At 36.7% G+C, this 13160-nt stretch overlaps 1 protein-coding gene across 1 annotated transcript; it reads left to right on the top strand.

Moving 5' to 3' along the window:
* The first annotated feature begins 357 nt into the window (after window positions 1–357).
* Window positions 358–12956, top strand: NTS (neurotensin). Its single transcript, XM_005480659.4, has 4 exons — window positions 358–623; window positions 4675–4736; window positions 10845–11069; window positions 12584–12956. The coding sequence occupies exons 1-4, from the start codon at window positions 563–565 to the stop codon at window positions 12728–12730; spliced, it is 495 nt and encodes a 164-aa protein (XP_005480716.1). The 5' UTR covers window positions 358–562; the 3' UTR covers window positions 12731–12956.
* The last annotated feature ends 204 nt before the right edge of the window (window positions 12957–13160 follow it).

Raw genomic sequence — 13160 nt, 5'->3', positions numbered from 1 at the left:
CCCTTGCTGTAGGGAAAGGTTTATAGAGATGAAAGAAAAAGGGCGTCAACCGCACGAGGACGGCGGCGCGGCCGCTCCCCACGCCTGGCCCCGCGCCGGGGGACGGAGCACCTGCGGAAACTTTTTTTGGAAATAATAACGACAATAATAAAAAATCCCAGGAGAGCTCCCTTTCGGGAGAAGCCGCGGCGGGCGCCGTGGGTGCGGGGGCTCGCTGCGCGCCCCGCGGGGCTCCGAGTGCGTCAGGCGGCGAGTGGCGTCAGCGGGCGCGGAGCGGCGGGGAGGGGGCAGCGGGACGGGGCGAACAGGGAGGGAGGGAGGGAGGGAGGGAGCTTCGTCAGGAGGCGATGGCGGTACCGCCGTGACATCACCCCGCGGCTTATATAGTTGGGGAAGGGTCTGGGTCCCCCGTCTGGTGCCTGCAGCCGCCCGTCAGCACGCGTGCGGAGGGCGAGGAGCGGCGGGGCTCTGTCTGTCTCTGTCTCTCTGTCTCTGTCCCTCTCTCTCTCTGTCTCTCCCTAGGATTTATGGACTTTACTTTCTAGAGGGCGGCGCGGCAAGGATGAGAGTGCAGCTGGTGTGCGTGGTGCTGCTGGCCCTGGCCTCCTGCAGCCTCTGCTCGGGTAAGTGCCCGCTCCGCCCGGCCCGGAGCCGCGGCCGTGAGCGGGACCGGCGGCCGGGAGGGGAAGGAAGGCGCTTCTGTCCGCCCGCTGCCCCCGGGAGCCGCCTCTGATAACGGGCTCTGGCCAGCATCACTGCTCTTTTACACCACTCCTCTAACTTTCTCCGTTCCTCCTCGCAGCATCCGTACCGCGGCAATTAGTGTAGACTAGTCATTGGAAGTACAAATCAGTGCAGACCATCTGCTTGGCTGTGCTGCGTTTCATTGAGTGTCATGTATTTCCAAATTAATTTGGAAATTGTTATTTCTGCAGCTCATGAATAGCTGCTGTAATCCAAATCAACATGAATATGTATGCCCTTCAGTTGCTTTTTAGAAAGAGAAATATAATTTTATTATCTGGAGAAAAAGTTGCTAACAACAAATCTGAAATTATTACCAAAAAAACCTCTCTGAAGCACAGGCAGATCACACAGTAAGAAGGTTGATGTAAATGCATCTCTTCTCCAAGAGCTTTAAAAAGATCAAAAGGAGGACAATATATTAAAATGCATTTCTTGCTTCTTTGAAAAATGACACATCTTAAGCATCTGCCATTTATATCTAAAGTTTATGACCAAATAGCTATGTTGATAGTTAAACAGGTGTATGCACGTATATATGCAGCAGAATAGCCTGCAAAATCCAATCTGAACTAACTTGAAAATTGATTTTTAACTCCACTAAATTACGGGGTAAATTTACAGGTAACTTTATTTTTCAACTTTAGTGTTCAGAGGGACTCAGAATTCCTAATTCTCACTCTAGATGGAAGTTTACAGTTTGTATTCCCCTGCAGAAGAAAAATGTAAACCATATGATACCTGTATTTTATTACAGTTTAAATATAATTGTTCTGTATATTATAGAGAATGCATGATCTCAGTGACAAAGCTTAACATTTTTTTCTTCCCATATATTTCTAAGGTTTTTAGACAAGTTCCTCACTAGTATTTTCAGTGAAGCAGTTTCAAATTCAACTCGTTAAAGAGCCTTAATGAAAGACTACTAAAGTAAAAATAGATTAAGTGGGAACTAAAATGGGTTCATAAAAAATGCCCCAGAAGCCAAACTGTGTGGGGAACTGACACAATGGTTTATTTGCTTGAAAATTTGGGATTATTAGTAAATGAGAAACGACACAGAGAAGCTTGTGTGATGGGGCTCAAATTATCTGTAACTAATATGGACAGTTATACTATTTAAAAAAATTAATTTTTTGAAAATGTTTGCCCTCAGATGTTAGTATATACCTGTAGAATGTAATTATTCCTTTAAAATGTGAATATATGAGTAGAAACTATTTTTCTTGTCAGTGGAGTTAAGAATACATCAAACTGTGTGAATTTCTCTCTGATTTTAACAATAATGTGTAACGAGGCTTTTTGTACATTGCTCTCTGACAGTCTGTTCTTTTTATGCTTTTGCTCCTCATCCATCTCTTTTTTTGACTCTGGAATTACGTGAACATGTTTCCTTTTCTCCCTCCAAGCCTTGCTTTATTCTTCACTCAAGGAATTTGGCTCCTAAATAATGTCCTCTAGATTTCTTTTTTTCCAAACCAAATGCTTCTTAATACCTTCCTTCCCATCTTTTATGCCTGCAGCTATCTTCCAGATGATGTGTGGAAGCTACCTTCCATCCTTTAGAGAAACAAAGGTGCTCACCAGGCACAAATCCTTTTATTGTTCTCACCTGGTGTGATCCAGGACCCCACAAATTATGATGCTGTCATTGTGTGTTCTCACCTGCTCGCAGGAGATGCTATCCTTGATAGAAATTCAGCGGAGATGATCGTGTGCTGCTAGCAGAACTTTGGCTAATGGTAAAGCTGGCAAAACTGACTGCTATTCCTGCTGAAGGGGCTAAAAGGCATTAGGTTGGAGATCAGTGGCTAGAGACTTGCTGACTGGTCTACAGCTAGTCCTATTTAATATGAAAATTTTAAACATTGAATAAGACTAGTTGTAGATCAGTATTACAGCAAGTAATTTAAATGCAATTGCTTTGATGCTAAAAATAATGAATGAATCTATTGTGTTGGTAATGCAAAGGTGAGCAGGAGCATCCCTACAGAGGAAGGGGATATGTGGGACACGTGGAAGTTTTTGATGACCTAAATAATAGGAATAAGAAGCAGTGCAACAATACAAAATGCAGTGGCTTAGGAAATAATAGAAATTCCTGTTAGAAGATCCTTTTTAAGAAAAGCACAACTGTTGGAAATCTGAGGAATAAAAGACTCTCTTGTTATCTAACCTGGTTTTTGGGGTTTTTCAGCCACAAAAGACAAACAAAACCGAAAGACATGTAAGACAGCTGCCCTCTGTAGCTAATAGTAAGCATAAGGGTGATTAAGTATTGAGGTTGCTGAACCAAACTGTGCTATGCTGTTCTCTCTTGAGAACACATCAGGGACAGAAGAGGGCTGCTCTGGTGAGTTTGGGAATACAAGGCTTTTGCAAGGAAGGAGAATAGGTGAGAGTCCAATAAATCCGGGAATAGCCTTTCAATGAAGCATTTATGGGATTTCCAGAGTGATGGTTTTTGACCAAAAGGACACAGTGATCTTGCACTTGTTTGCTAATCTTGTAAGGATGCACGAAAACACTAAGCTTGGAAGGGCAATGATTCCTCTCAATAAATACATGATGGGTAAATACTGCAAATAGAAAGGTATTATTTATAGTGTAGGAATTTATTTGCAAACCATGGATACATTTCTAATTAGAAATAAATCAGACTTGAAATCAGAAGCAACTGAGTAAGCACTGATATTTAGGAGATCTTCCTAAAGAAGAAACAAAGTGATAGTAAATGTGATATTTATTGAGATTGAATATGGCTGATTTTTAAGAACATTGTAATGAGTGGCTTCTGTGCTGATAGAAACCTGTGGCACATTAGCACATTCTTGTGGTCCCTTACAGTCTCATGTTCTGTGAAAGGCAGTGACACGGCATGGTGAAGATCCCTGAAATGAAGGCATGGGCAGAATCTATCCCCATATTCAGTGGTAGGGTCTTACTTGCCAACAGCATTGATTATTGAAAGTGAGATATTACCTATATGAATATGGTATATATTTTGGTTGAGTATAGTTTGAAATATTAGTGCATTGTTTGGTTTTGGACTGTTGCTATTCCAGGAAAGGTAAAAGCTGTGTGGAACTGTATTTCATCTAAAGGCTTAACTGATTCCTTACATTTTTTCTCTTTGAGCTGTGATTGCTGCAAACAAGGCACCAGATCTTCATTGTGATTCTCATCTTCATCTTGTGATGCTGTGTACAGAAATGTGTCTGTTTTTTGTGTCTGTGAAAGTTTTTTCTCTTTCCACAGCAATTTTTACCCTATTTATCAACTCATAAGTCTTGCAAGTCTGCTGAGCTATCAAAAGTCGATTAAATCAGTACAGAAAATCCATAGACTTCCAGTCAGAATACTTTCTTTTTTGTATATACATTATCAAGAGTTTATGATACATTCTATCATAAACTGGTCAAGCTCAGTTCCCTCATATCAGTAAAAATATCATTAATTTAATTAAGTATTCTTAATTAATAATAAAGAATGTTGATTATTAATCAAGTAATCAAACTGCAATTTACATAAATAATTACTGCTTAAATAAATCTTATTTGAAAAAATACTCAATTTTTTTTGAAGTAAGTAAATGTTACAAATATTTATTATGAAAATAATGAAGAATATTGCAGGTTTTTAATACCGAAGGAATTGCAGTTTAATGAGGCTTTTTGCTATGAAGCTGAGATTAATGAACAGTTCCATTCAGTTCAATAAGCTTGATCATGCTTTAAAAATTTGTTGAGTATTTATTTTTATATAATGTTGCTGTTAACTGAAGACTCGCGACAGTCCCTCTAGGTCACTGGTGTTTGTGTTTGCTGTTTATTTTTAAAAACCCTTTAAATATCTAAGTTCTGTATACTGAATTGAAATGTCCATGATTTATGATCAAATAATAAACACATGTTTCTGGTTTATTCCCAGATTCAGAAGAGGAAATGAAAGCATTAGAAGCAGATTTATTGACCAATATGTACACATCAAAGGTAATTATTTTTCTTCCTTTACCTGACAGGGAGGGAGCAAATGAATTCTCATTACAAACCCAAAAGTCTTTGCACGAAGTAATAACCTATGGTCTAGACATAAAAGTTCAGTGTTAGGTTTTACTTTGGTGCAAGATTTTCTCCAGTTCAAAGGGAATATAAAGGTGTTGATGTGACACACTAAACATGTTCCTCAGCTGTAACACTGGTACTTTCATTAAACTGTCAAAACTGTGTTATGTACAGAGATGTAAATTTATGTGACGAAATGTGTTTCCAATAAGATTATGCCCGATGAAAGCTAAATTAACCTTGAGTCAAATCTGTAAGTGCTATTTTTATGCAGAACCCTTCCTATATGCATATAAAATTAGAACAATCATAAAGCAAAACCAATTAATACATATGCCAATTTTGGTTTAGGATTTTGATCATAGTGCCAGTACAGGAACATGGGGGCATGACTGTGAAAATACTAACTTTGTAAATGGCATTTCCTTGACAGGTTTCCAGACTGTGAATAATGTTTATGTTATTTAATATGAATATAAAAAAATTCAGTGAAAACCTCATACTGACAGGGTGAAGCAGATAGTGTTGCATGTATGTATTGGACAGGCTGATAGACACTTTCTCAACACAATTAATTTCCATAAATGATCTAAGAAACGTATGTGTCTGACATATCTTCAACAACATACAAAGAACAAACTCTGAAACAAATGCTATGGGTTTAAGGTGAATATTTCAATTTGTTATTCCAATAAAGTTTAAGTCGTTATTTAAATGTAATGGAAAATAAAATGGGAAATGAAAAATTTCTCCTCCAAAAATGAAATTTACATAAGCCAATGACTAGTTGAAGGTTAAAGATAAAACCTGCCAGGATGACTTCTGCATATATTGCGTTTCAGTATATGTGGCCTTTTTTACAGGATTATTTGATAGACTATAAGTATAAAGCCAGAAAATGCATTTTCTTTAACTGGTCTGGCAGTTCTTAGATCTCAGTGTTCTTTACTGGCATGAAAGTCAACCATAGATTAGAAATAAACCTGTTGGCCACTCGCTTTTCCAAGGTTCTGAAAGGTTTAATAAGTTCTCCTTTTCTGAAACGTATTTAAGTGTAAGAGGCCGACAAAAATAGATTTTTTGCTCTGTGGCAAAGCATATGATGCCCTGGAATAAAACCCTGCAGCTATTGGTATTTCTGCTACTGAGTTTAGTGGATCTGTGAACATGATTTCCATCTTTTCCTCCCTCTCACTACAGAACACAAGCTCAGGTGACTCCAAATGCACAAATATATTGCACCAGTTAATAGTGTCGCAATGTTTGCCATAATATTCTTACGTTTTTTGATGTTATGTAGCTTGCTGTTGAGCTCCCTCAGGGTATTTACCACAGTCAACTGACACTTGAAGTTGACAGAAGCAGTAGATTCATGTTGGAGACATTGCTTTCATTGCTTTACTTCTTCATTATACTGCCTTAAATCACCATCTAAAGTTCATTAGTTGAATTTATGTTGTCTCTTGACATCAAAGCAAGACATAGTAGAAACACTAAAAACTGTGTATCAAGTCTTCTACAAGATTAATATCACAATCCCATTAATTGCTGAAATTACTTTTTTTCTGTTGCCCACTGCCAGATTTTAACCCTTGTTACAACAAATTATGGTTCTGGTGTGATAGACAAATTTGAAGACAGTATGTGTAATGCCTGTCTTGGGTGGTACCTGAGATCTGGCTCCATTTGAGGGCAATTACTGCTCAATTGCACAGACTGTATTTGACACTTACTTGGTAACCAGCAAAGGAAATCCTAACAATTTAAACAGTATTAAGATGGGAAAATAATTACTGTTTATGAAAGCTGAGATCTAAAAGTGCAGCAAAAGGGATTATCACTTGTGGGTTTAGTATTTGATAAAACAAAAATCTACCTAAGTAGGCACTTGTGGACTATAGTATCAAGACTGCAACCAGGGCTTAAGCACACCTTTTGCAATATTCAGTATTATGGGAAGAATTGCCTTATGCCTTTAACTTCACAGACTGTTGTCCAGTGCCTGCTGCCCCTTTTCAAGTTGCTCTTAAAGTCATCTATATGCTTAATCACTCTCCATCCTTAAAGAATTAGTTCATGCTTATTGCAATCTGTCTTCAGCACTTAATACAGTTTGTCACCCTTCCCTGCTGTTACATCTGAACCAAGATACAAGGATCAAACAAATGCTTAAAATACTCTGTCTTTTTCCTAAGATAAAATCCATAAAGCCATTGGGAAGGTCAGGTAAAAGAACAAAACCTGACTTGTCAAAATATGTGGACAGGTATTGCATGTCTCTCTTTTGTTTTAAATAAAAAAAGCTCTATTCATACCAAAGAGATAACTGTTTCTAGCTTCCTAAATGCTTGCTGGAAACCACTACTTGCACAAAGAATCTTTTTTGAACTCAAAAAGATTGACACTATGTTATTTAGAGGGGAAGAAAAAAAGTGAAATGAAAGTATTCCTTGGAGAATATATCTGAATGAATGGACCCACTGAGTTTTCATTGTTGTAGGATGCCTATTTATGAGTGCATTTTCCCGGAGAGTTTAACCTCCTTGTCTAAAGAGCTGTCTAGAAGTAGGAGGAACCTACAGCTATCTAGGAGTTAGTGACTTCCTGACTCAGTCATTGCATAAAAATTAATTTGGTTTACAGGCATTAATATGCCCCATGGAATAACTTCTTCTTTAACAGAATTCATATATATCTGATTAAGTATATTATTTCTATGGTTACAATCTGAACAAAATTCAACTGCTATCATGAAAAAGAACCATAGAGATCCTACACTAACTAGGGATTTTTACTTTGTAATGAATTTGCTTTTTATCTGCTTTTACTAGATAAAGACAAGAATGTAAAAAGCAGGTATAATTTTCCCTAAAGAAAAATAGCATTTGGGATGTATGGATGGATTGTAACAAAAGAAGTATCTTAGGCAAACTATCAGGGGTATCATTCAATCAGATATGGAAATAAAACACCATATAAATTGTAACTTGGAAATCTCTTTTATCTTGCATAGGACAAGCCTCGTGTTAAAGAAGGAAATACACTTATTTCAGTTTCTTAGATGATCTTAAATTCTCTTTCAAGATCCATGAAGTGGGAGAAATTATATATCTGATTCTTATTTCCAAGCATGTTCAACAGTGGAAATACATACATCATGTTCACTTCAGTATTCATATACTTTTTAAATTCTTGTTCATACTTCAATTTCCTTTCTTTCTTCAGATTATTCCCAGATATTTTTCAAGTTACTCTTAAAATAATTTGTTCTACCTTGGCAGATAAGGGTTCTTTGTTTTATTGTGTGGGTGTTTTCCAAACCATTTGTTGAGCTACTGTACTTGATATTGCTTAGATCTGTGTGGAAAATACATATAAATATATAATATATGAAATTTATCCCATATTATAAATGAATCTGAAAATTTGGATTATCATCATCTTAGATTGTTTTTTTACATATACCTTTAGGATAACAGCCTCAGTTATTTTCCATAACCCAGAAAAGCAAAGTGGTCTGATTTTAATGCTTGATGTGATAGTGGAGCAGAAAAATAACATGACTGCCTTGTTTGGTGACTGGACATGAGCTGGAAAACTCCACATTCAATTAAAATAACCCAAAATTCACTCTGACTGAATTGTTAATGGTAGCAGTAGTTCAGAAGCAGTAGCCAAGTAAAAATACTTTTTTTTGAGGGGATATATTCATGGCATTAATAGGAATGAGACTCCCTTAACAAATGAAATATTAATTAGAAGCTTGAATACAGCACTGCAAATTTGTTTTCTCCTCATCTCATAGGTAGAGCTAAGACAATTTTCACCTAAACAAATCTGCTATATAAGTACTTTACTAATACACAGAGGAAAGTTCCTTTATACATAGATGTGCAGAATGACATCAAATAGTAACTTTAGATCAAAAAGATTCTATAAATTATGCAAGAAGACATGAAAAATTACCCTATCCTTTACTCTTCTGTTTCTATCCACTGGAATATTTTTGGTTCTCAACTCAGAAATCTCACTGGCTCACATAGCACTGCCTCTAGATTCTATGCTCCATTGCAATTTAGCTGTTGCAGTGCTGGCTCACATTTCTTTTGCATACCCAGGAGAGAGCAGTGAACTGGAGAAGCCTCCTCATTTGTCATGGAAAGCCCCATACTTTTATATTTCAAAAATATATTAAAACAGACCAAAGAACATTTTGAAATTGCCTTGGGTATTTGATCTTTTCCCTAGTTTAACTTCTGTTGAAAAAATTAGATATTCTGCAAAGAGAATAATTTTATCTTGAAACTGTCACATCTTTTTAAGAAATTTGATAGACTAACTAGGGTACTTCAATGAGAAAACAAATGAGCTCAAAGTAAAGAGTGCAATACCAATTACAGGCTTCCAAATAAGATTTCAGATTTGGTTTCTTAGCCTCAAAACAAAATAATCTTCTTTTTGTTTAATGTTGTCAGGAATCTGAGAATGCACAGCAGTTTTATTAAAAGGCTAAATCATTCTTATTTTGATGGGCATATATTTCTCAGATCTATGTTGGAGTAATGATCATGGACAAAAGAAAACTTTTTGTAACTAATGCTAAAAGTGATGGCAAATTTTCTTGTTTCTTCTTCATTTCTCTGAACTTTCTTTTCCCTCAAAAAATTGTCAAGTGTGATGAATATACATAAATCTTGCACACAAGGCCCCTTTGTTAGAAAGGATCCCTAAAGAAACAGGTTCTGTGATTACCTGATGTTCAGCCAAGTAAACACTGCATCCACGCTGAATCAGTGCTACAAGTATGTGTGTAAGGCAATGCCTGTGTTAGTGTCATACCTGTATTTAACTTCATGCATACAGGAAAAGAAGCAACTACATTTCAGTTTATAGGTAAGGTCTAATCCTAATGTGCATAGCAAGGAAGTTTTTGCAAGGAATAACTAGGAATTTGCTATGTGGCTTTTGGTTGGAGATTGCTATGTCACCAGTTCTAGTTGAAGAAAACTCAATTCTATGCTCAGCACTGAAAGGAATACAGTGCAGAAGAAATAATTAGTAGTGGGAGAATGAAGAAAATGGCAAAATAATGAAATGCAGTAAATGAGATAGGAATTAAGTTTTAAACTTACATTTTTGCTATTGATAATCAAAATGGAAGACTGCTGCTGCAACTGCTTGGAAAAAACAATACCAGTAGAAAAGTAAAAATCATGCTTATCAACATTTCTTTAAAATAGTTTAAGAGCTCATACATAATGCAATACACTGGAAAAAGCAAAATTTGAGACAAACCATGGTGAAATTTCCTTTTTTTCTATCTTTTTATAACAGGTTCATGTTGGGCCACATAAATACAGTTGGTCTCATTTTTTCAGTCCAGTTACCAAATCAGGAATACTTTGTTTTCACAGCTGTGTTTTGTCTTTGCTCCATCTCCCTAAGCCTATAGATCTTCAATTAGCATCTCCCAGGCTCTTCACTTTCCAGCATCCAAAACTCCTGGGGCTTACAGATTCTGTAACTTCAGACCCAGACTCATCAGACAGCTTGTCCTGAAGCAGGGCCTCCATTCTTTTTCTCAGGGAATTTTGGGATGGCTGGTATTTGTGCTGAACTAGGGAGGAGTGTCTAGTTAACCACAGGCATCCAGCTTGGATTCCTGAGCTGGGAATTTATCCAGTGGGTTTGATTCATTATCCTTATTTACACCTGTGAATTTATATTATATTAATTTCCATCTGTGTTTTTGTTTGCACCTGTGCAGAATGACTATGAAATGCTGCCATTCTGGTTTGGTAGCAGTTGAGCTTTTTCATCATTTATATCTACCTGGGGGGCAAGGCTGCAAGGAAGCAGACTTGGCGTGTGTAATAAATGAGTTGTCCTAAGTTCTGCACTGTAATTATTGTCTAAAAGTTGACCAGATGAAAAGCACTTCAGAAACATAAACTTGTTTCTAACAAAACGTTTGAATGTAGCACATGGATACAAAAAACCCAAAATACATTAAATGGTGGGTGTCTTTATTTTCAGATTAACAGAGCAAAACTTCCTTATTGGAAGGTGACCCTGCTAAATGTCTGCAATCTTGTCAACAACATAAACAACCAAATGGGGGAAACAGTAGAGGTAGATGAGGAGGATCTCGTTCCAGGAAGACAGTTCCCTGCTGCTCTGGATGGCTTCAGCTTGGAAGCAATGCTGACAGTATATCAACTCCAAAAAGTTTGCCACAGCAGAGCTTTTCAGCACTGGGAGGTAACATAAACCATCACAAATGCATATTTCTCCTGCTGTTAAACTCTCAGACTCTGTTTGTAGTGATGTTGTAAAATCCATATCCATGTGATCTCCATCACATTGTCTGAGGTTTCCTTCCCTTTTTATATTCTCTAGTACCTCTAATATGCCTCTTTCAGTATGAGCAGTGAATTAGTACAGTTTCTGATGATCTGAGTGTATGTTTCTTACAAAAACCCATGGATAAATGAGAACTTTTCTTAACTATGTACTTTTTCCACTCTTTGTAGCCATTTCAGGTAACCAAACAAACATATGAAAGTCATCACTACGCCAGAAAACATAATTAATATCTGCCTAACAGACATGAGGTTATTATAGATCTATCGCATAAATAAATGCACCCTGTGTTTCTGTTTGAGGACCCTAAGGCAAAATGAATTCAAAATGCAGGGATACATGCCCATGTGTACATACCATTTTACTAGGTACTCTGGTTTTCTTATCATTGCTAGGAAACTGGCAACAAGGTTACTACTCCGGCTTTTGGTTTCCCTACACCTAAAGAGGGCCCTGCAAGTTGACATTGTGATTGTATGAACATTGCTGCTCTTAAACAGTGATTGTTTATAGTCCATTTCTGATATTTAGTTTAGTGCAGTGATTACAGTGACTACACAGAAGCACACTAGGCACAATCCACTTGCATTGTTAGATATTACACTAAAAGCTGCTTTGTGTAGTGAAAAAAGATAACTCAGTGTCACTACCCACTTTCCAGTAAAGCAATTTCTTCATCTATCTCAGGTTCATGTACAGTCTAGATGAATCCAGATATTTTTTGGTTGGTTTTGGTTTTGTTTGTTAGTTTGTTTGTTTGGGATTTTGTTTGTTTTGTTTTGCTTTGCTGTCAAAGCTCTTTATATTCCCAATCCTCATGTTAGCTGGGGTGGTCCATGCAAAGGACTGCAACCTCTTTGAGAACCAGAGTTTTCTGAAGATGCTCTTCTTCAGTGCATTTATTGCTGGAAAGGAACTGCCCTAGAACCAAATATGCAATAACCCATATGTCTTAGTCACAGTTTCCTGCTTTGCAGGAAATTACAGAATAAAATATTTCTCAACTGATGAAACCAGCAAGCAGTGCATGTAGGTGTTTAACCTAAACATGTGATAACAGAGCGATAGTCATTAGAAAACTTTCAGTCTGTTTGAGTTTTGGTCTGAGGAGGATAAACCAGCTTTCCTCTGTAGTCAAAACCAGTTATCTAATCTGTTGAAGTAGAATTTAAAAATCTCTTCTGTAGGGCTCAGCTCATCTTTAGCCTGTTTTTAGTTTTGTGTCTTGAGTTTTATATATTTCTTCAATTAATTATTGCTGCAGCTACAGATTGTATTGGTGGCAATAAAATATGTTAATATTTTATATGTTAATTTAATATGTTAATATTTTATTAAAATTTGGAGGAGATTATAATCTTCATTACAAAAAAAAAAGTAGATAACAGTGTGTCTCTTCTTGCATCCTACAGTTACTACAGCAAGATGCTTTTGATCTGGAGAACTCAAGCCAAGAAAAAGAAATCATGAAGAGAAAAAATCCCTATATTCTGAAACGGCAGCTACATGTGAACAAAGCTAGAAGACCATACATACTCAAGAGAAGTTCATATTACTGATGCAGCAGAAGAAAACAATGTATATTTAGTTCATAGGTAACTGTGCATTATGGTTATCTTATCTAAATCTAAAATCATACTTGTGTGAAAATATACTCTGGAAAATCAAGATGATAACATAGCTGTGTCTTTTTTGCAATTGCTGTTTCTTGATTGTGGATTTTTCCTACTTGAGATAATTGGACTAATACAATTATTTGCAAATAAAACTAGTTTTTAAGCATGATGTATTGTACAAAACTGAGATTTCAACATGCTTTCAAACAATCTTGTAGTCTTTTCGAGTTTTATAAAGCACACCAACTTAACACCAAGTAAACTGATATTGTCCATAAATCCTACTGAGAACCTTACAGCTTCTTAATGCAACACCTCAAACATGTAAACGTTCCCAAAATTCTAGAATAATATAGTAGTAAGAAGTGCCACA

This window comes from Zonotrichia albicollis, chromosome 4 (assembly GCF_047830755.1).
Source record: "Zonotrichia albicollis isolate bZonAlb1 chromosome 4, bZonAlb1.hap1, whole genome shotgun sequence".
Classification (NCBI taxonomy): Eukaryota; Metazoa; Chordata; class Aves; order Passeriformes; family Passerellidae; genus Zonotrichia; species Zonotrichia albicollis.
The sequence above is the reverse complement of the archived record's forward strand: the minus strand, read 5'-3'. Positions and strand labels throughout refer to the sequence as shown.